This window comes from Agelaius phoeniceus, chromosome 4 (genome assembly GCF_051311805.1).
Source record: "Agelaius phoeniceus isolate bAgePho1 chromosome 4, bAgePho1.hap1, whole genome shotgun sequence".
In the NCBI taxonomy this organism is placed as follows: domain Eukaryota; kingdom Metazoa; phylum Chordata; class Aves; order Passeriformes; family Icteridae; genus Agelaius; species Agelaius phoeniceus.
This window is the reverse complement of record NC_135268.1, coordinates 61,287,466-61,312,146: the sequence shown is the minus strand read 5'-3', so window position 1 is coordinate 61,312,146 and position 24,681 is coordinate 61,287,466. Positions and strand designations below refer to the sequence as shown.

Genomic DNA, 24,681 nt, shown 5'->3' with positions numbered 1-24,681 from the left:
CACTGCCACATCCACCCATGCTGCTCTCTCCACACTGCCTGCACGTCCTGCTCAGGCTCAGAACACGCTGCACCTTCACAGAACAAAGCTGCTTCTCCTCCCCCAGCCCCAGGCAGCCTTGCCAGAGCTGGGAACGTTTCCTCAGCAGTACCTGAAGCCAGGCTTTTACCTGCAGGGTTACAAACACAAAGGTCAGAAGGAGGTCAGGACAAAGCTCTACAACAGGCTGTGTTTCGCAGCTGTTTTCCCTTAGCATTTCCTTAAGCATAACCTCCTGCAGGAACACCCAAGGTTCAAAGGTGGATCCCTAAACAGGAGCAGTGCTGTCTCCTGGTAGATATCCATTCCATATCAAGGGCAGAGTCCCAGTGAGGATCCTTGAAGGGCCAGGCTTTCTGGGGTCACTGAGGGTCAGCTGCCCTATCAGGTCTATGGGGAGGGCAAAAGAACAGCAGACACACTTATTGATGCAATCTCCTGAGGGAAGCACCTACTAGGTCAGCAAACTAGTAAAACCTCTTCAAAGCTGGATTTACATTGGATTTTTCGAGGCTGGTGAGGGCTATTACTATACAGGATATTTAATAGTTAAGCATAAACTTTAAAATGCATCACCTTCTATTTCAATACCAGCTTTCTAAGGAGGCCATTTGAAAAACAGCATTTCTACAAATTCTGGACAGCTGAATCCTGAATTGCTCATTTTTGTCTTTTCTGCAGATGATTAACTCTTTTTATTTGTGGGGAAAAAAAAAAAAGAAAACCAAGAAATAATTTACCTAAGACACACATGCAATTACCACAAAAAAGAATCAAAGTTGAAGTACTCAGGCAATTTCCCCAAATCAGATCCCAGGCATGGCAAGCAATCAAGCCTGACTTTGAGGATGAAATAGAGCTGCATAAGCAACATGTATGAGTAAGCAGGTGCAGCTTTGCCACATTTTCATAAGCAAAGAGGTGAACAAACCTATCCCCAGCTTGTGGAGGGCTGCTATACATGTTAGAGAGAATGTACAGGCATTTCCCCCATCTCCCTTTAAATACAATAGAAAAGAATACTTAATTTTTAGCATCATGAACTGACTTTAGGTGCCCAAAATGAATGAGAAAAAGAGCTCATTTTTTAAAGCTAAAAACTAAACTGAAACAAATAAAAAACCTAACATTTAAATGACCAGAATTCTTGTTTTAATTACAAAACCTGCACAATTTGCTACTTTTGAAGCAATCTAGCCGAGAACAGTCTTCCTGTTAATAGCTTGCATGCTGTGAACACCATATTCTGGAGGAATCTAAAAGTAGTTGAGAGGACCATTATGTGCTATTTAACAATGGTTGCTTACTGACTTAACACACCCTGTAGCAAAAGTTAAATTCTAAGCAGGATTGTGATACTGGAAAACATATATTCTAGAGCAGATACAGCAAAATAAATGAGCAAATGAAAAACATCTGAATTAACTTAACAAACGTAACACATTAATATTTTTAAAACAAAACTTTTGGCTCTTCCCAGCAAATGCCAACCTCTAAATTCTCAACTTGCAAAGTCACAGCCCCTGACACTAGCAAAGGCTCCTTGCATTTGTAAGTTGCCATGAAGATTAGTGTCATGAGCTGTGGGTCAAACTGGCTTTTGAAGTGCTGAGGTCAAGTGATAATGGTTCAATGTCTTACAGAATTGATCAGCAGAAAAACTGTTATTCATGTAGACATTTGACTTCACTTTGTTTCAAATTGATATAATGCAGTGAAACAAATGGATAAGGGCTTGTGTCCTTTCCCCTTTGTCCTTCTTCTGTTCCAGACATAATTTAAGGTTCTGCTGAAAGTGCAGGACAATGAAGAAGGACTGAAGTGTAATGCTCATGAAACATAATTCCTAAGTAAAAAATAGAGACATTTTTAGACATGAACTGCAATTTCAACCATGACCTTCACACACACACTATCTCTTCATAAAAGTGTAACACATCCTTATATTGTATCTCTAAAGGGGGCTGCTTCTAATTAAGATAAGCACATCTAACCCTCTGATAGCCCAAATTTCATTTTCTCATCTTTGAGGGGAAGTTTAACCATTTCCCCTAACACAGGGACACTGTCATTACATGAAACATCCAATGTATTTGAAGGAGCTTAAAACACCTTGGCTCAGGGAGACTATGCATAACTTTCTGGGCACACCTGTGATTGAAATCCTTTATGCTGAGTAATAGAAAAAGTCAAGGGATACTATTACACAGTAAGGAAATAATAAGGACAACCAAAAGACAATCTTGCTGAGTAAATGAACCTTGAGAATGAAAATCTCTAGTGTAAAACTAAGGAAGAAATAAATTAGAAGTAAAAGAGAACCTCCAGAAACCAGTGACTCAGAAGTACTACTTCCCAGGCACAAATAAATTAGTTTCTGAAAGGAGGAAAATAAACACACATACAGGTCTTGGCATTGTACTAATAGGCAATCTGAACTAAGGCTTGTAGCACCTTTATCCCATATGATACTGAGCTCCTTCTGGATCACAGATCCAAGCAGATTATTTTGGTTAAGAGTCAAATCAGTTTTCCATATAGAAGTTCCCTAATCACAATGGGATATTCCCCTGCATTCCCCAGTTATTGGAAACTTTTGTATTAGGAGGAAAGTCTGAAGATGAGCTGTTCTTGAAAATTAAAAATATAAAATGCACAACAATTTAAATATTTCTTGAATATGTACTGAATTTACAATGTGACTTTGACACCAGAAAAAGACTCTGCACAGTTTTATAGAAAGAGAAATTATTAGGACAGAAAACTTCTGAAGAAATCTGGTACATTTTCCTACAGTATATTACTAATTTACCATGTAGTCTTTAAGTGCCTCATAACAATCTAATAGCACAACTTGAAATATGAAATAAAAGTGCATCAGCATGTAACAAAAATAGCATGTTGGGAAATTATTTGGTAGTTATTGATGTTTAGCAATTCTTTGTATTTACACAACACATTATAAAAAGTAAACAGAAACTTTTTCTAGATGACATGGAATTTAAGGTCCTGCTACCCCACTGAATTACTGAAGTCTATCCCTGCAAACTAATGAAGAGTATTTCTTTAACACAAGAAGCCTATCCAACTGCACCAGAAGTTTTTGGCCTTTTACATCATACTTTTCTGCTGGTTTGTTTTTCCCTGTGCCTGCTTCAGCTCATTGCACCCATTTCCACATATATACATTCCAATTTCTGATTTACTGTGACCCTGTTCACATTTCAGCACCTCATATAGGTAGTGATGAGGCCTGGAAGAGAAGCCACATCAAATTTCTTTTTAAAATTTGTCAAAAATTTATTTGTATACTAGTTTTTCAATTTCATCCATATATTTTAATGTATGACTCAAGCCACTCTTTGATTATATTTATCTACAGATGGTTGAAGGGCAAAAATCTAGTCATTCAAATTAGTTAATTGGTGACATTTGGAAAACTAATTACTGGTTGATTTTTTTAGTAACCCTAAACTTAACAGATTTGTTTCCTGAATGTTTGGAATAATTTTGTAGAAGCACACCAAGGATCAAAAAAAGTGGCTGCTGTTTCTCAAGCAATCAGGTTAGTATTCAAATACACAGGCAGGATTATGCATTCATCTTGTGGAGGTACCTTAAAGATTTTTTTCCTGGTTAAGGTTTATAAAATGAGCTAAGAAGATATTGCCTCTATGTGAAGAAAGTGGTGACTCATAAACTGAATTTTGAGAATAAGGTTGACTGAAATAGGAAAAAAGTTAAAGCTTGGGAAAGGGGAGATGTTCTAGTTTGATCTTGTGAAGAAGCTTTAAAAATCAAAGTCTGAGTAACACTGCTTTCATCTTTAGGTACAAACTCTAAGCTTTTTCTCTTTTTATTTCTCTTTTCTTTAAAAGAAGAAAAAAATCCCCCAAAAAAACGTTCAAGCTGGAAATAAAATTTATCCTCATTAAAAATAAACTAGATAATTTTCTAATCACACAGCTGGATATTTTTATGACACATAAGGATAAATTCCCCAAGGCTACAGCAAACTTCATATAGATGCACACTAAATCACTCAAAAAGCTTTAATATGCGTGTGGAAAATTATAAAACGCAGTTTGCCTTTTAATTTGAATTTATTGAGGGTCTTTTTAAGCATTTTCACCAGGTGATCTGTCAGGTAGCATTAGCAGAACAAGTAGGGATTGTGATGAGTTGCATTAATTCAAATCTGACAGCTAAGCAGAACTCAGGGTTATCCCCGGTTTTGTGCAGGAGGCAGAAACTACAATTTTGAAGAAATGTGTCTGTATAATTAAAAAAAAAAACCAAAACAACAAAAACAGAAGAAAAAAATACACCCCCCCCCAAAAAAAACCCACCAAAAAACAAAACAAAACAAAAACAAACAAAAAACCAACCAAACCAACCCAACCAACCAAACAAAAAAAACCCAAACCCAAAAATTTACCTAAATGAAAGTATTCTGAGTAAATGTCCCTAGGTTTGAGATCTTGTTCTCTGTCCCTACCCAGCTGCCATGGGGGCAGGTGGTGGAACCAGGAGTGCCTGGCCAGCTGGGCTGGAAGGGAGGGTCTAATGCTACCAAAATAGTCACTCCTCATCCTCTGGAAGAAAAACCTATTAACCACACAGAAGCATCCATTTGCTGGATGAACTGGGGCTGTCCCATGGACTAGGCCAGGTTTTCAAAACCTCAAGGGAATTGTTTGCAGCAGTGGTATCACAGCATGTCAGTTAGCAGGGATGTGGAGTACCTGGATGAAGGGGAAGAGCAGCCCCACGGCGAAGTTGCAGAGCCAGTTGACTGTCCCAGCTATCATGAATGCAGCTGGCCTCTGTGACTGCTGGAAAAGCTCTCCAGTGAGGACAAAGGGAATCCCACCTGAAACAGGGTCCAACAAGACAGTGGTATTAGTAAAGTCCCCCACCCATCAGCAGAGATGAACAAGCCTCGTGACGCACGCATCCATGACTAGCGCTGCTCTGCAGGGCCTTCTGAAACAGATCTGTCAAAATCATATTTGAGAGAAGTGACACTTCTTTCTTTCATGCCATCACATCTCCTGTTTGACATTCTTTTCAGGGATGAAAGGCAGGTAACAGAGCAGGGAATCCACACACCAGCTTCCAGAGCATCATGTGATAAACTGTTTATTCAAAATAAGAACAATTGTTTCTACTACAATGCTTGAAATTCTGAAAATTCAGAGATACTCCAAAATACTTTTAGATCTTAACAGTTGGAAAGATGGCTCCAAAGAGACTAACTCCTATTTTTTTTATAATTACTACCCAATTTCTCAGCAATAAAAAAGACAAAACTTTTGCTTCCCTATGAGTACACTTGTCATTGATGCTTATTTAGTATGTTCCCTTACCAGATACTGCTGGCACTTCTGGCGAGGTCTATTTCTCCCATCAGCCAAGGACTCTGACCTCCATAATAACAATTGCATTTGAATACCACATTTGTGACATGTGTTTTCTTCCACTTAGGCAGTGGACTATTTTGTACAGCACTGGCATATAGCAGTAACCCCCAGGGAGTAGCTGTCTAGTAGCTGAAAGTCTCAATTTATGATCTTTGGCTTCCTTCATTCCTATCTGATATTTCCATGGAAGTATTTCTATTTTTAGAGAACAAAACCTGGATTTTACTTGTTGATCAGACATATATATATCTACTTGCAGAATTATTTCATTACAGTTTGAAGAACTGTACAACTAGTAACATCAGTATTTTGCTCTTACCAGTTTCTGCCTCTAGGACCTCAGGTGTGCTGGTATTGCCATTCAGCTTTGTAGGCAAGACCCATATACACTGTGGAAGATTATGTAAGTCCTGCCTCAGTTTTAAGCATATTAATAAGATAGTGTAAACAACCAAAACCATATTTATATATATATATTTACTTTCAAAAACCTCTATAGCAATACTGACCTCCAAAAGATTTATAAATTAATAAGAAAACACCACTACAGACTTACCCATCCACTGGGTTTTCTCCTTGCACATCTTCCCTTGGTCTATGTGCTAATCTTTTGCACTACCTTTATCCTTGGACATTTGGGAATACATCTCTAAGTGCATTATAGGGCTGCATCCTTATGTGCTCAATGGCCCTGAGCTTAAACACGTGCACCAGAAGCCCCTGTGAGCAGTGTGAGATAGGGACTTGCAAACACAGAACATGACATGCAGATGACACGTGTTGTCAGACACCCTTCCAGATGCAGAAGCCATGAATATGTGCATAAATAAAGGCAATGTGATGCAGCAAAGAGCTGCTCTCCATCGTGAGCTTGTGTGGCTTTTTGGGAGAACACATCTGAAGTGGTAGCAAAGCCTTCAACTGAACTTTCTGTGCCAGAGAGTGTCAGTATAAATTACACCAAAAAAGTGGAGAATAAATAAATAAATTTATTTACTCCTACTTTATACATAGGAAACTGAGATATGGAGAGTTTAAGCCATCCAAACTGCAGCTTTGTACCTTTCTACAAGACATATGTAGTATCAGAATTCTGCTAAAAAAAAAGTAATCCCTTCCAGCAGAAGTTTGAACATGTAGAATAAATATCTGAACCCCCAAAACTTTACAAAATTCCAGCAACATGGGGTCTATCAATGCTTGATGCCTTCCAGTGGCCATTCTATCATACCCTTGGGATTTGGGTTCAAATCACATCTGTTCTGTCAGCAATCACATCTGTTCTGTCAGCATCTGGTTTGGGTCTTAAATACCATATGAGGCAGCAGTTTGCCAGGACACTTGCCCCTTGGAGAGAGGAACTGAAGGACTGGAAACACAGAAATTGTGTAAGATGACTTATTTATAATCATTTATTCTGTCATGCCTTTGCTGTAGGACAATCTACAGAAGTGTTGCTGTTCTTGTCAGTATAATAAAATATGCTGTTGGAAGCAGCATTTGGAAAAGCAGCATTTGGAAAAATACATATTATACAAGAGAGAAAAAAGCCAGAGGCAAAAAAAAAAAAAAAGAAGTATGAAAGGACAGAAACCTATCAGAAAGCATAAGTGTAATGGAAATAAAAATGCATGGGCACTATCTTGGAAACAGGTTCCTTGAAATTCCAATTTAATTTCTAAGAACATATCAACTATCTCTAACTTTTAAAAATTCTGTAGAGGAATGGGAAGTGTGGCACAGACAGACCTCCCATCTTTCTCATGGTCTAGAGAAGTATAGCCACAGCATCACAAAACAGAAAGTCAGCCTATGTAGGGGGATGACTATAAAGAATTGTAAGGAGGAACCCAGGAGCGTGGAAAGTGGTACATGAGTTATGTGAAAGTCAGGTCAGGTCAGGGAACACAAGAAATGGAGTAAAGCCAGGTCACTGCTGTCTATTGCTGTGTGCCTGGAAGAGCACAGACTTGACCTTAAGAAGATGAAGAGGAGGGCATGTGAATGCCTCCCAAGGGCCACACCACTCTGAAAAACACACTCTGCAACTGAGTGAAGGGAAAAAGAAATTTGGGAGAGCTGAAGGAAAACTGTAAAGCCTTAAAGTCACAGTCAGTGATGGCACCTGAGATGAGCTGAACTTACATCCCCAGCATTCCACCCTCAGTCATTTCAAGATGTCAGGGATATGCTCAAGGAGTCCCTTTCTCCTGGAACTCACTGTTCTTTGAGATACAAGTCTGAGTGCCTGGGGCTGAAGGAAGCTGTGTTATGCTTTGCCTGCATAAGTTGGATCTGAGCAGAGATCACAATACTGTGACATCTTCCCAGCCACTTCTCAGAGTCAGTCTCTGCAAGGTACCCTACATAATCTCTAGGCCAGATGGGTCTGTAGTAGCCTGTGCTCAAACATGGAAGCTTGGAAACCACTGTCAAAAGCAATCCAACCAAACCTCTGTATTTTTGGAGAAGCCTTTAAACACTTTGTCATGAGTTTTGCAGCTTTAACACGTATTTGTATGTGGGCGAAACAATTCACAAAAACGCTACCTGATCTTTCTCATGGAGGATGAACCTGGCATTGTCTTTTCCCCTGGAAAGCTTTCCATATAATTTTCAGTGAAGCAGCTTTATTTTAGCTCTGATCATAAAACAAAAGTGTATATTAGGATTCCCCGTAGGAGTTTTTCAGCAAAGTAGCTTCCAAACATGAATTTAAATCGGTAATGCATTGACCACATAATTACAGTGATTAATTTCTAATACTTTGTTCTTTTTAGCATTGCAGTGAACATATTTAAAAAACTCTTAACATACTGCAGTGCTAGTAAAGAAAGATTGCTATACCTATAGGATTCTACATCTATTGGAAACTACAAATGTCTTACTGCAGGACTTGTATAACAATAAGGTGTTTTATAAAACAAGATTAAACCCATATGGAACAATTAGACATGCATAAATACTCCTGTTTATGTATTCTTTATTAATTTATCTCTGTAATTAGTCCAGTTAAACATAGAATCAATGTCATGTGCTAGTGAAATTCCAGACTCGCAATCCAGTACTCTTTTATGCATGAAATTTGAATGTTAGGACAGAAAAAATATTCTTGTATCCATGCTCTAGATCTTCAAATATATATTTAAATTTATACAAATGTTTTCTCAGGAAAAATTAGGTGCTCATATTTACTGTTTTTTTCAGTGAGCAGTTATGAATAAATATTGCTTAGCAGAAGTTACATGAATCAGTGCAAAAATCTGAATACAGAAAACATGACAAAGGAAGGAAAATGCTGAACTCCTCATTCTGTTTTTATCCAGTACCTAACTGGGAATTTATGTTATGGCTATATATATGATTTAAGAAATGAGATTGTTACAAGAATCAGTGCCTAATATAAATCAGGGAGATTGGTCACAGTGGTAAATCACCTCTAAAGGTGTCAGAAACTTTGTGCCCTAAGAACAACTAAAGAGAAAGGAACTCTCCCTGAGCTAGCAGCTCATCTTTCAATAGCCACCCAAGCCAAACCCTGGTGTGCTCAGGCAGTGGCCCCATGGCAGCCAGAGGGTTTCCAGCCCCACCAGAAGAATCACCCATGGCCACCCAGCCTGGTGACCTCCTGCAGGACTCAGCTCTCCAAATTCTGCTCTGCAGGGGCGAGTCTGGGAATCCCAAAAGGCTGATTAGGGCAAGAGCTCCCAGACTTTCCAACTCCATGCTTTGAGACAAGGAGGCTTCAAAGTTTTTGAGAAAACAGATAATTACCTTGCAACAATATTCTGTTTTGGGGGAAAAAGAAGTCTGTGGAGCTCCAAATATGATCAAGCAAAATGGCTTTGTCTGCAAGGAAGGGCATGTAGGGAAGACAGATATATCCTAATAGGGTTGGGAGATAAAGGACTGTCCCAGCCAAAGGTTTTGCTATTTGCAAGTCAAGCGACCTCTAGAGAGCAGCTCTGGGAGAGAAGCAGTGGAAGTGAGACAAAATTCCCGGAAGATAACTGCTGGAAAAACAACCCAGTGCTCTTCAGTGGGAGAACAAAAGGCTGTTAGTTTCTAACCAGACTTTAGTTATTTAAAAACAACAAAGAAACCAACAAACCCCAACATAACCAATGAACAAAACCCCCAAAAATGTGCAACAAAACCCATGGGAAAATATACTTCAGGAATACTGCTAGGGAGAGATGCAATGCAGCTACTGAGTTTCTTCCATTTCTGTAGGTCTACAGATAGAATAAAAAATTTGCAAAATAGATATCTCAATCTTTATAAAGGTGTTCTGTCACCTGTTAGATATTTTAACTTGCACTTTGTATTTGATTGAATAATACCCCACCAAATATGACATTACAGTCAGATATGACAGCTGTACTCCCAGCTAATCCTGCTGAGAGAGCTGGGAACAGAAGGTGTGACAGGGGTGTACTGAGTCACAGCTTCATGCTACAGACTTTTCTAGCTGTCTGCAGCTCTTCTCCACAGGATAATTAAGTAAAACAGGCACTTTGTTTATAGAAAATGGTATAGTTCATTAACCATATTAATTTGTACCATTTGAATATTTTCTTAGATTAAAGGCCACTTGAGTAAAAGACATTTAGAGCAGTCAGTCTGTGGCAAACAAAAAGTGCAAATGATAAGACCAAACTAAAACACACACATAATACCTTGCAAACTCTGATATTATAATAAATAGTATTTATAATTATTAAGGACTTGTTTTTAATTCAGTATTGTGTGAAAGACTTTTTGCATTGATTAATTGGCCTTTGGTTTAGCATCTATATAAAACCTGCTATTCCAATAGCATTCAGAAGGCCATTTCTGGAGGTATTCTGAACTTTGTTGGTGCAAGGCAACCCATATCATTCAAGGTAAATAAAACAAAACTGAGCAATGGTGGAGAACAAAAATATTGATTCATGCTATTCTAACCTCAGTAGTTAAAATGTTATTTCTTGATTCTCATCAGGTAATTTACACTAAAATAGTTGACATACAACAACAAGGCTATTACATAAAATATAGTAAATCAACAAAATTCTTTCTAGGTCCATTTAGGTAATTAGTTCTACAGTGGATATTCCATGCAAAAAACCACACTACCCTTACATGAACCACCTGATAATTTCCTCTTCAGTGAAATTCTCCCCCTCTTGAATATTAATTAGCGTATTTCCTATAATTTTTACTTCCATAAGTCAGTGCACTCAAGCAGAATTTTATGAGCAATCCTTTACTAACTGAATCACTTTCCTCTGAAAATTTTTTTGACAAAATACTTATCATACAACTGATGAATCCAAATATGTTCAGTACTTTAAAGATATTTTTCTTTAGATGAGTTATAAAAATTCCCTTTGAAGTATAATTGTTGGCTGTAAATGTAAGAAATATATTTAATCTTAAATATATTCTAATGTATTAATTTAATTTAATATTTATTTTTTTGCCTCTTTTATTGTAAGACAAACCAGCAGTATGTAGGCCATTCTGAACAAAATTAATACATTGGTTTTTTGGTTTTTTGGTAACAGTTGCAGTCTATTGGGATATTTGATAGGTTTTTGATTTTTTTTAAATTGTTGTTCGATTTTTTTTGGTCTTGGCTTTTGTTTGTAAAAATGGAACATCAACATTAAATTTCTCCTCTGGTTCTTGGCAACATTTCTTTTTGCTTCAATTATAATGCTGCATAGCTACCAAAGAATAAAATGAAATTTAAGAAAGTACACTCAACTTATAAGCACATAAACAGTTAATAATATTTTCAACATTTCCGCCATATATTCAGATCTACCATATAACATCACAAATCTAATTATAGCCCAACTTTCTGTTCTATTTGAATGTGAAGAACATTTTTTTTACTGAACTATGACTCTGTGACTATATAATAGAATTAAATTTATAATTATTCTCAGTAACAATGATGATTAGGCACTTCTGTTCATATTAAATTGTTAAAACCAATTATCTCAATTATGAGAACAATGATGAAAGAGTTTTTATTATAATAAAAGCACAGAAGTGTCCCTTGGATATTCACCCACTATACAGATGGAAATAGTGTGGAAATACCCAAATTAAAGACTCATGTTCAGTCCTAGGTAGGAGAAATATTCATACAGTCACATCACTGTATGAGGACTGAAAAGAAGAAAAAAACCAACCCCTATCTATTCTAGGCTTATTACTTCTATGATAATCTTCTGAAAGAAATATAAAACCATCAGACATGATTTCCTGTTAGGAATTCAAGTTGACAGACCATTAGCACAAAATGCTGCTGGTTGTGAACCTGCAAGCTAAAGAAGTCTTGTAAAGTCAGTATATTTTAACAAACAAATTATTCATGCTAGCAGTGCACAATTATGTAATTGTTTAGCTGCATTCATCCTGAAGGATGCCAACAGTAAAAATAGTGGGCCAAATTTTCAGAGAAGCTGGGACTGAAGAGTTCTCCCTGTCCTTCTCCTGTTTAAGATGGGTAACACACCATGCCTTCACTGCTGATGATTTCTGGAAACTGCTGAAGTTTTTAGGACACATAGCCTCAAATGCCCGTAATTAAAGAAATTGGTTGCTGCTACAGGATGGTGGACAAGGTTTGAGGAGCAGTAGTTGTAGAACTAAGATAATAACAAAAGAAAAAGATAAGATAATAATGTAAGATAATAATAACAAAAAAAAAAATCACTTACTGTGACCAATAACCAAAACAAATATAACAAATATAACAAATATAACAAATAGCAGTACTTGCTTGCTAACAAACAGAAAGGAAAAGGAAGAGGGATTCAGAAGATGATCTTTGACTAGAAGTACCAACTGAAGACAGTAACAGTCTTGCTGTGATGAACAATATAAGTCTTCTTTCTGATCAAACTCAGAAAGAGTTCATACATAACTCAGTGTTTCAAAGAAGTGAAGTTTCTGGGGTAGGACAGAACATCTGGAGATTTAAAGGAAACAACTGCTTTGACTGTTTGCTTGGTCAAACTGGCACTGAGTACCCTTGTTCATGTAGTTCTCCTGACCTATTTTTTTCCTCTGAAAGTCTATTGCTGGTGTTATTCATCTTTCTATGCAGTGCATTGGGTACCAAGAAACACTCTCTGGACTCCAGAGCAGTGTTCATTGCAATATCAAACTAATAAACTTCTGCATTTAGATCTTAGCCATGGAGATTAGTCAGAAATAGATGAGATGAACAGAAAACTTTTATTTGCTGTGCATTGCACCTGGGAATAAGGGAAATAAAATATTTTAATTGCCTTACATTCATTAATTCCACATCTATTGTTCTATATATTTATTAGTTTGCACCTTTGCAAGTATAACCATTTTATATGAACTCACAGAAAAAAAAAGTATGAATTCTGTGAAACATTTTTTTACTATGCTTTCCATATCAAATGCCTATTAATCTGAATAATTTACCTAGGTCACTTACACAGCTTTTGAATAAATGCTTTATTTCATGGTTACATGGACCTCTAAAACACGAGTGCATTTTTGAACCAGTACATTTCTTCAGGATAGAGTTGTGAGCCATCAGCAACTAATTAATGATCATTCAGGAAAAGCTGCTAGTTCAGGTAGGAGGAGTGCTGTCAAGTGTCAAAGTATTCACATTTTGAAAGCTTCAATTAAGATAATTTTTTTAATCTATTGTTAGCAGGATAAAGTTCATAAGTTTTCCTGCTGCTGAGAACTCCAGGTGTCACCTCCAGCAATTCCTTTATTCAACAGATACAATTACCTTTCAAATACTAAGGGTTCATTTTTCTTTAGAACTGCCACTAATTATGAAGAATTTTAATCACTTTTGCTGCAGAACTGTTAAAAGCTGCACATTTTCTCGATGCTGCTCTTTAAGAGAGAAGAATTCAAACAAAATGTAAAACAGGCATTAATCCCAAAATATACGTTGAATGACACTGCATTTAATTTATTTAAGGGACACGTTATCCTCCCCCCCTACAAAAATTCAATGAATTTTGAAAGCAATTCTGGTCTTATTTCTTAACAGCCTAAAAAATCAGTTTGTTCAGTCAAAGGTAATCAAAAGCTAAATTCTCAACTACTTGACTTGGTAGAAGTAGTTAATACTCCTGCCCCGGGGGTAGGCAGGAGCTTTTCCATTGCTGGAGAGAAGCAGAGAAGGGAAGGTAAGTGAACCTCCTGTGGCTGTGCTGCACAGCCACAGCTGTTAAAGGGCATTGGCAGGGCAGGCTGTGATGGCTGCAGCTGGCAGGGCAAAACACCCATCCCAAGGACACCTGCTTTGGGTGGATGGCACCTGAGAGCAAGAGAATGGGGCCAGGGGTCTCAGAAAATCTTCAGCTGAGACTGGTATGTACTGTCTGCAGGTTATTACAAATTTCTGAACAGAACCATAACTCACATTTGGAGTATTTAACTGATATTTATGCAGCATATTTTAATTTTGCTGTTGTGCCCACAAAAGCCTTGTAACTATCAACACACCAAGCCTTTTCCTAAATATCTGGGAAAACTAAAGGTTAATTCTGCACAAATACCCTCCATATCCAATGCAGGGACTACTTGGCATTGTCAAAAAATGCCTATCTGCTGGGAAGACTGGAAATGCTTCTAGTTTATAGAATTAAAAAAAAAATTGAAAATTAACCTAACCTTTCAAATCTACAACTTTTAAACTAAATATAGAATAACATCAGTTTATTTGTTTCTTTTTTACTGCATACACTTTTCTGGTACAGAGAGTAGTTTTTTTTTTTGCACTCAAGCAAGCTCAAAGTCTTTCTCAAAGTGGATTGGCATAATGCCTCTGTGGGAGGCCAGGTGTGTTAGAAATCCTTACATCTCACTGTAAGTGGAGAAGCTAAAACATGGCACAAAGCCTCTGTAAATGCCTACTTCAGGCAGTAATACTGATGCTGCCTTTCATTGCAGTACTTTTCTGTCTACATGTGTGCTATCACACCTTTGGTTGTTTCACATCTAAAAGCTGATTTTTATCTTCTTCATGAACTCATGACATTTCAGGCTGAACAAACCTCGTGACTTTCAAAGTGACCCTTTTAGGACAACAAACCCTCTGCTGTCAATACAGCTGCACATTGGCATTCAGAGTAAGAGCATGGGCTGATTTAAACTTTAAATACCAAAGTATCTTTGATATGCCTCAGGGCACAGCAATGATTTCCTCTGAGTTTTCTTTTTTTTACCTTGCAATGTCAATTTAAACTGCTATTCAGTTGTATTCATTGTATTCAGCTGTGCTAGGGAAGACTTCACTCACCTTCCACAAGCCATGACAAATATTATAAAACTCTCAAAAAGAGACAAGCATAAGTGAAACATTTTTCTGAATGGCCTGGTTCGTTGATATTTCTCAGTTGTGTTTGAAAATGCAATTACTATAAAAAGTAACAATTGAAAAATGAAGATCTTGCTACCATAAAATTACTATTTTTTCCAAATTCATCTGAGTTTTAATCTTACTGATTTCTCTTTCCTGTAATCACAGTGTGACTGGAAACATACCACTGATCTGATTTTGTCATCCTTATGCATACTAAATAGAAACTTATTTTAAAAGCACAAGTTTAAGTAAAATCACAGACTCATGTTTGATCCCACTAAATTCAGCCTCATCTGTGCTACACTGAACTCAGCAGGACTTGTGTGGGGAAATGCTACTTGTCCACTTACAGGATTCAAGACCAGAATTAGTACTTCTAAGACATTACATAAGACTGTAAAGCCAAAATGCCTGAAGCCACTGTGTATGACTTAGCCAGAGACTCCTGCTTTCTTCTCTCTAGTGCCACTGATTTAAAAATAGCAGCTTTTGACATAAATGAAGTCAGGGGCTGCATTTTGTTGCAGTGACCCACTAGAAAATCCCTCTGGCCACATGTGCATCTTTGCAGATACCAAGGGCTTTAGACAGGTAGAAACAAGGTATGACTTTATACAGAGGGCTGAGCATCTCACTTAGAGATAAAAAAAGAACACAAGATTAGAAGATAAAAGAATCCAGGATCATATTAGATCATCTGGTTCAAATACAATCCTCAGTTATTTCAGGCACTATTTAATTCTCAACCTTCTCTGTGAGACACTGAAGTTATTCTTGATCTTTTCATATATAAATCTATTTTCCTTGCCTCCATGGTTTCTTCACCTTTGCAGCCCTTCTTTGCTAACTGCTGCCTGAGCAGTTTTATGCTCCAACATTCAGCTCTAAGTCATCTCAAAAACGATGACATGATGCCTGACAACACAATGAGCATTTTTTCACATTACAATACAGTGAGACAATGCATGACAATACGATGTATTAGGTCTTTAAGAAAACATGTAAAAGAATGTGCATACAGAGTGTTCATATAAAACAGTTTTTCAAGTTACTTAGATAAAATATAATCAGCTATGTGGAAGTCTTCCATGTGATGCTTAGAGATATTATATTTTTCTCTAGCTAACTGGCATTTTTCAGACATCCTTAAATCCTCACCCTGTTCTGAGTTTCTAAGCCTCTTTTTCTCTCCAGGTCATAGAGGCATATATGTCCCATTCTTAGAAATGGGCAGAATGCAAAAGATTTCCACAAAATCACTAATCTCAAACTTGGAGTGCCACCAAAATAACACAGATTTCTGGCACAAAAATGGCTTGAGTTATCATGATCAGGCAATTGATATAAAATCAACTCCTCCAATTTTTGTAACTTCCATGAGTGTTACTCTTTGTTGTAATAAAAAGGCAATTTTTCTTTTCTTTCCAAAGGACTCCAAGGAACTCCTTGGAAGAAGGAGCATTACCATGTGCCTTCCTGTGCACACATGTGGCTGATCTCCCTCTCAGATACAGTGGTCAAAGGGTGGGCAACACATTTGTGCTACACCAACACTTTTTACAGATATTCCTGCCACAATTAGGGTCTGGGGTTATTTCTATGTATTTCCAGTGCTAAAATAACTCCAGTGCTTCAGTGCACCATGTTTCCAGAGCCAGCAAATTTGCAGAGATTTGAAAGCAACAATACTTATTCAGTTTCTGAAAGAAGGCGGTAACAGAAGATTGTTTCAAAGCTAGGTATTTTATCAAAACAGTACACCTCCTCCCACCTCCTCCCATCCTTCCATTTAGTTAAAGACAGGCATCATGCCTAACCTCAGCCACCCTGGTTTCCTGTCCCTTCTCTGCAGTAGTGCCTTCTCCACTTATCAAAACAGGATGGAAAGGTGTTACACTTAAACAGAATATGCTTCTAAGGAAGAAATACCAATAAATCACTTAATGCAAAGATACTGCATGGAAATGCTTTATGCCAGGTTTCCAAGCTCTCAAGGTCTTGACTGTCTTTGTTACACTTATTTTCACTAGGAAGGTTGTCTGGAAGTTCATGCCAATGTTTCTGTAATCCCCAATTAATCAGATCAAGTTTTTTCTCCACATGTTCCACCACCTGACACATCTTGACAGGTGGCAGAAAAGCCATTATTTGGTTCAGAGGATGAACATATAATTGTGTTATGTGAGTGGGAAAACTTCAAAATCAAAACCTGCAAGCCCCTCATCCGAAAATGCACGACAGACTTACTTACAAATGGGGTCAAAATCCCTGCAGACAAATCAGGAAACTGAATGGAATACATTCTATGTCAGTTTTTGGGTGTTCAGTTCTTTTAAAAAATATTTGGCTGGTGAGTAAAAGGGAACAATCTGTAGCAGGTTTTCTAAAACTACAATGCACAATTTTTCAATTTTCTCTGAAAAATCAAAAATCTCTTGCTGGCACAGCAACTGTTGTAAAGGTACAATGGGTGAATGGGGAGTTCAAGAAAATAGCTAAAAATAATCAGAAGCTTTTCTTTTTTCTGTTTAAGTCAGATTTTAGACCATCTTTTCTTAAAGAGATTGATTCTGCAGGCACAGTTGAACATGAGTGCTCAGTCCTTGAAGAGGCATCCACATGGGTTTAACTGAGAAAGTGGGAATAAATCTTAGTTTTCCTTTTTTATTAAATATTAACTAAGGCAAAGTTAAAGAAGGAAGTCATTTCACATGTACCTAAACCTGTCTATCACTATCCAAATTTCCAAAAAACTGCACATTATTTACCCATTCTGTAAAGGCATTACAAATCAATGCATTTGCTCATGATGTATAACCCGAACAGCACAAATGCTCTCTGCAGATCCTGAAAATGTTCTTTTACTTTTTCCTTTGATTTGTTTTCTCAGCTGCAATTCCCTCAGTTTTTTCCATTTACTTTTTGCTGGATGACAATTCTTCATTTGTATCCTATTCTTTGAAACAATTCTTTGAAATGTATCCTGTATTTATTTCAGGTCCAGCAAATAACTTGAGTGAAATTAACCAAATAGGCACAATGAAGCAACTGTCTGGGGCAACATGGCTCCCTAATCTATAGAACAATAAATAATTTTCTCTCAGATCACACATTGACTGTATCAAGCATAAGGGCCCCTTTAATTTTTAGAAAGTGAAAGCTTTCTGATGTTTGTCTTTTGACAAAAATGATGAAGTACCAAACCCCACACATGTCTGAACATACTTGTTGCTAGCATTACTCTTTCAGTCCTCAAAAATACCTGCAAGCTGAAAAGCTGAGTTCAGAAAAATGAAACCAATGAACACCCTCCACAGTTTACAGTAACAGCTGATCCTCACTGTAAAGGAACAGATGGGACTCATGCATATGCTATCAGAAAATGGTTTACACACCATCTAAATTATCAAGAAGGTATTAGATGTTCTAACAAGAGAGAAAATATTTTACATTTAAAGACAATTTTATGGTCTAGAAAGTTAAAGCAGTATTTCTATAAACTCAATTCCTCATGTTATTTGTTGTCTTTAGATGGGATAATTTTTCCAAGTACCAGTAATTCAATGAACATACACGAAATTCTTCCTAGCTTAAGATTTGTACCTATGGAATCATTACAAATTGTTTTTGTAGTGTAACTACAGGAGGAATTAAGATACTGAGGATTAGTTGACAATTGTCCCTGTTTAAGCACTACAAATGAATGGCAAGACTTCTACAAAAGGCTAGAAGTATAAAAAATATGCAGCTTTATAAAAAAGAATATATATCTTAATTTTCATGGGGAAAACCCATTTTACTACCAGAAAGGTGGGAAAATTATTCTTGAACTTCAGTGTTTTCTCATTAAACCATCAGAGTGCTACAAAAGAACACCAAAGTGTGAAATTTTCCTGCTAAAGTGATGTCACAAAATATCAATGAGAAAAGATAGCAGGAAGAAATAGCTTCATAGTTTATTCCAGAAAAATCTGTGTTGATAAGGTAAAAGTTTACAAGATCACAAGAATGTTGAAAAGGAGGAAAAGGATCAGTTGCTCTGTTTCTGCAAGACCTAGAGGGTATCACACAAAAATAACAAAGAGTGTATGCATGAAAGGTGGTAGACATGTAGTTTTCTTTGCTAAAGAATACTAAAAGTCTGCTGTTTCAGACAGAGATTTAACAAATCCATGGGAGACTATGATAGTGTTAGAAGCTATGTATCAGAAAGACCCTAAGATGGAAAAAAAAATGTGCATTTGTTCTCTAAAATTGTCTCACCTACTTGCCCTGTTTGTGTTATGCTCTGGATACTTCCCTACAACCACTGCAATGGAGAAAAAGAGAAGTACCAACTATTCAGTTTTGATCTTTGTGTAGTAATTAAGGACTCAGTATCCTTGGTAGCCTGCTCGACTGCCTAGAATCAAAAAGGTTTTCCTTCCAGTCTCTCTGCATCTTTCTTTTTTTTTACACTTTCATTCTGTCTCTCAAGCAGCTCACCAACAGGAGACTGGCTCTGTCCTTGCAACACCCTTCTCAAAGCTAGTGGCACTGCTCTGAGGTCCCCAAAGCTGTCTCTTCTCAGGCTGGACAAGTCCAGTTCACCCAGTCCCTTCTCACAGGTCTCCTGACACTGACATGGTGACTCTCCAATGGACTCGTCACAGGCTATTGATGTCTTTCCCATACAAGAAAAGGGGAGCAAAACATGACTCAGTAGTTGCTCTCAATTGTTGAGTTGTGCCTTGTGGCACAAAAAACAATGGATGCAAAGTGGACTTATTGGAAATAATTTCTTTATTCAGAAAAAAAAATAATATATGCTCTCTTCTTATTCAATCATCTCAAAACATTGCTAATAGTGGAAGTTGCCCAGCTAAAAGGCAGTAAAGTAATTCAGATCTATTAAGATCTTCTAAGGACAGCAGAGAAGTTTCATAAATCATAAATCAAGCCCCATCAAAGTCAGCTAAAATATTGCTATTGATTTGCAGAGATATCACAATATGACTCTTCATGGCTTCTTCTCAACAGCTGAAGAGTCAATTACCAAGATTTTCATTAAAAGCAATTCAATTATAAGTGCTACCCGGATATTCCCACTATTGTCAGATATGACATGTTTGTACACAAGGAAAGGTGGAGAGGCCAACTAGGTAGCTGCTGGCACACAATTAATGTTCTTTGACTTTAACAGCACTGAGCACAGTGAAAAACATAATAGAAGCTTTAATTTTAATGAATTGCTGTAGAAAGCAAGCAAGCAATTTCTAACAATAGCTGTTTGTCCTGGATGCATCTGCAGACACTTTGGTCCAAAGAGATTGTGAAGTGCAGCACAAATCATGAATAATGTCAGTAAAGAGAAAGAATCTAAATGAAGAATTCTAGAACCCATTTTGAAGAATGGTAAAGTGAAGAAGAAAAGCAGAGGGTTGATCTTAATATGCTGGAAATAGAACACATTGATTTGGAGGTTCTAAAAATTGGTGGAACATATCTGTAATAGGGAAAAAACTTCAGTTTGTTTTAACCGAGATTTAAGAAAACCCCAATGGTGATACTGCAAGTAGCTGCACTTAAACCCTCTGAACCACATAAAACACCAGAAGTTTTAAAGAAGTTTTAAAGAAGTTTCAAGTCAACATTTGACATTCCTAAGGTATTTAAAATTCAAGAAAAGTTCTATTCCACAGAATTCTTTAACATCCACCCCCCAGATCTCAGTCTAAGAAACATATGTCAGCAGAACAGTGGACTTAGCTGAACCTGAGATTTGCCCTTACAGAAGGACAAAGGGATTGCTATTTTTTCCCCAGTATGTTCACAGTATTTTGCACAGAAATTATTGACAAACTCTTTTCCTGGAAACAAGAGTAAAAGAAATATCTTGGTCTTCTCCCCATTTTTCTCTAAAGCAGCATATTTTTTCTCAGCTTTTCAAAAGAGGATCGATGGAATTATAGCAGTATTTCATTAGAGTCACATCAAACATCAGGAACTCTTCCCCAAATAAACCACAATCAATCAATTAGACCACTTCAGTGGTGAAGATGTATAAACAGCTGATTAATGTTTAATGTCAAACTCCTTACAAAGAAAAAGAGGCAATAAATAGTGCATGAAAAAACCTCCAAAAGCTCAAGGGAACAAAAGTCTTACTTTCTGGTTTACTGCCAAGGCAAAGTTCTGTACAACTGATTTGCTAGCATAATGCCAGTGCAAAAATACCTGTCCTCAGATGTACAAAGAAACATGAAAAATAGGTACAGACATACCTGGTCCAATGCAGAACGATGCAATGATTGCAAGGATACAAAATATACTGAGGTAAGGAAGCCAATGCACAGTGTTCTGGGTAGATAAAAGACATTAATTTTAGATATATTGTACATATCACAAATATTTTTAAAAACTTGCAGATAATAGATAGTGTTTTCCATGATTCTTGATCTATTTCAGAATTTAGTTTGGGGTTACTTTAGAAAATCCCAGCATTTCTGTAGGACCTTATTAGATGATTTGTGTTTAAAGGCCTTGGTCTCTCTGAAATCCCTGTAGAGAAACAGTAACAAGCAATGTACCACAGTCAGAACTCCAAAAAATCACAGCTTCTTGTGGCAAAGCTCAAGCCAAGCTGGAACACTGAACACTTCAGCACCTCCATCCACCTCAGGTGGATTTTTAAAATTTTTTAATTTCATTTTTAAAACATTATTTCAGTAATGTTTTAAAAGAGCATCTAGGACGGCCCACAGAGCTTCACAGTTCACCAGTGAAAGGCTTGGCTGAAGACTATGGCTGACATTTGGTAGTTCAATCAGGGATCTGAACCTTGCCAAAGCATGGGAAAGCCACAGTCCAGGGCTTTTTAGCTATAATCTGATTTTGCAGACAAGGAAGGCCATATATGCTATCTTTCCTCTACTTCTAAGTAGATTTTTCTCTACTGAGACCTCTAAATATCAGGAACTTGAAATATGAAGAGCAATTCCTGTGGAGCTTGCAGGACACTGTTTCTGAATCATGAATGTGTATGTTTTAGTCTAATACTAATAGATGAGAAAAAAACATATATGCCCATTTCTTTCTCTCTCCAACAGGTGCTTTACTGCAGCAAAGTGTGAATGATATTTTTAATAGAATTTTGCTATTTTTGAAAAGTTTGTTACCATACATGTAGGTGTACTATCACCACCTTGAATGGCACTCTAAAAATATCCTTGCTAAAGGAAGTAATTATTTTTTCAGTGTTAAGGAAAGGCCCCCATTTTCTGACGTTTTCCTCTTTTAGTCTGGGTTATTTCCTTAGTTATGTGGAAACCATGGTCTCCTGGACATTAACATTAACAAAAAGGGTTGTAGATCTATCAAAATTACACAATCTAGGGTTCTTGTCTGGAAGCAAATCCAAGGTCTCTGAGAAAGAGAAGGTGCAAATATGGAGTAAATATAAATTTCTCTGGGATTAAGCCTATTTGTACTGTGATCCTTTGTTCAAAGCAAATCTCTAATAGTTTACAGATTGAAAAGATTTTCCTTTTGAAAGGAGGTAAAACTGAAAGGGATTTTAAATAGCTGAAGGTCATCACACCCCCAGTTTGGCTTTAAAAGATCTGGAAGGGAGTTTTTCATTTGGCATACAAAATATGCCTTAGCATCTCTCTTCAGGAGGAGAGCTCTCTTACAGCTGTTCTGGCAGGAGTGTGAAGTAAAGCTTTGTTGTGAAGTACATACAGGTAAATCAAATTACACTGCAGTGCTGTGACACAGACCTGCCAGTCAACCTGACCTACTGACTCCCTTCAAACAAGAAACAAGATTTGGAAGTCAGATTAATGGCACCACACAGGAATCAAAACCAGCAGGAAAACACTTTGATGAAACACCACCCAAATCCGTGCCATTGCAAATCTCAGTTTTACTTCTCTAAAGTCCTCAGGAACATAAACAAACCACATTATTACACAGATGGAAGTCAAAAAAGGAAAATTATGCAGGGCCAGAGTTTAAACTGGTTTAATAAATAAAATACGATAATTTGAAACATCTGGAGAATTGAGTACTAATAACATCTGATAACTTAAAACCATATCATCATAGGAAGATATTGATTGAAAGAGACCTTTAGAGCTCATCTAATTCCAATCCCCTGCAATGAGCAGAGACATCTTCAACCAAATCAGTTTCTTCAGGGCCTTTCCAACCTAGCCATGAGTGTTTCCAGACATGGGGCATCAACCATTTCTCTGGACAACCTGTTCCAACACTTCACCACCCTCACTGCAAAACACTTCTTCCTTATATCTAATCTAAACTGACCCTGGTTCAGTTAAAAATTATTGCCCCTTGTCCTATCACAAAAAGCCCTGCTAAAAAGTCTATTCCCATCTTTCTTCTAAGGCCAAATGTTCTCCAAAGAACGAGTATTTTTATTGCCTATACAAATACCAGAAAAGTAACTTGAAAGAAACATCAAATGTGGAAATTTTTCATTAAAAAATTCCAAATGTAAAGTAGGAATGACATATAAAGCATGAAAGAAATCTCAGAGAGAGTGAATTACAAAGATACACCCACAAAATATGGGTAAACTGTTTATTCAGCTATGGGTAAAACTGTCTTCATAATGGTTCATCATATGCATAAATCTTTGAGTTAAGGAGTCTGAATGTGAAAATATGTGAAAGTCCCTATAGCTTTTTAATGCAAAAAATTTGGAGCAAACAGATTCATAAATTAGTATAAGAGACCTTTCCCTCCTCATGCCAAGCTGATTAAAAGGATTGGCTCATGCAAGAATGTTGAAACAAACCAGTATCAAGCAGATTTAAAATAGGTAAATGAGAGAGTAAAAATCTACAGTGGCCCTGGTGTTACCTGTAAGGTCAGGGAGACAGTGAGCACGGCAAAGAAGACGATCATCAGCCCAAAACCTCCAATGAGCAGAGGCCTGCGCCCAAGCCGCTCAATCACCAAGCCCTGGAAAACAAAAGGTGGCATTTGACTTTCTTGAGAAAACACTGGAAAGCTTGGATCATGAAATATGTTTTCCTATTAAATATGAAGATCAAAACTCAACCATGAATTGATTTTACACTGTTCATAAGTTATGACATTCATAATTGTGCTTACAGTTATATTTACATTTAACATGTTTGAAAGAACAAGTCAGTATGGTATCCTTATCTAAGACCACTGAAAAAATTGTTCATTGTTTGAATGGCTTACAAATATGCACTAGATTTCTATGACAATGTTCTTACAATACATAATTTTTAAATACCACTGCGTTGAAGTGAATTATAGTCTCTTGCTTTTGCATTTTGACTGTTTCCTAATTTCAACATCTCTCTGAATTTAAGCTTAAGACATTTAAAATTTGAGATTTAAATATTTTTAGCATAAATTACATCTTAATTAAACAAAAATTTATTTTAAATTTCTTTCTTTCTCAAATGTAGGATAAGCATTTAATTTTCATTTTGGATAATTAGTGCAATTAGAATATCAAAGCAAAAAAAATCCATGCAGCAGAAAATTTTGCTCAGAGAAGTGATTTTAACACTGATACTTGTGCAGTTACACCTATTTTCAATTTATATTTAACATCTGAATATAAACCACAAAATCTAAATACTTATCTAGCAGAGAAAAACACAATGAAAAATTTCTTAAAAAGCTGTAACTTGAAACTCTGCTAGTCTGACTCATTTTGTCATAACAGCTGATGTACATTTCATGTTGGTAACTACTAGAATTACTAATTACACTTGGCTTTCTTATAAGAAAAATAAGAGGATTTTATGAAGATTATAATGTACCACTTCAAATAAGTTGAAGTCAGAATCCCAAAACTGTTTGCCATAT

The 24,681-nt window shown here is 36.8% G+C and overlaps 1 protein-coding gene across 1 annotated transcript in view; it reads right to left on the bottom strand.

The window, feature by feature from the left end:
* The window catches only part of SLC2A9 (solute carrier family 2 member 9), a 78,064-nt gene that overhangs the window by 5,624 nt on the left and 47,759 nt on the right, over positions 1-24,681 (bottom strand). The window contains exons 9-11 of the mRNA XM_054633228.2: positions 23,692-23,793; positions 21,090-21,165; positions 4,785-4,912 (exon numbers count right to left, since the gene is read on the bottom strand). Of these exons, the coding sequence (XP_054489203.2) occupies positions 4,785-4,912; positions 21,090-21,165; positions 23,692-23,793 (306 nt within the window). The remainder of the gene's footprint in view (positions 1-4,784; positions 4,913-21,089; positions 21,166-23,691; positions 23,794-24,681) is intronic.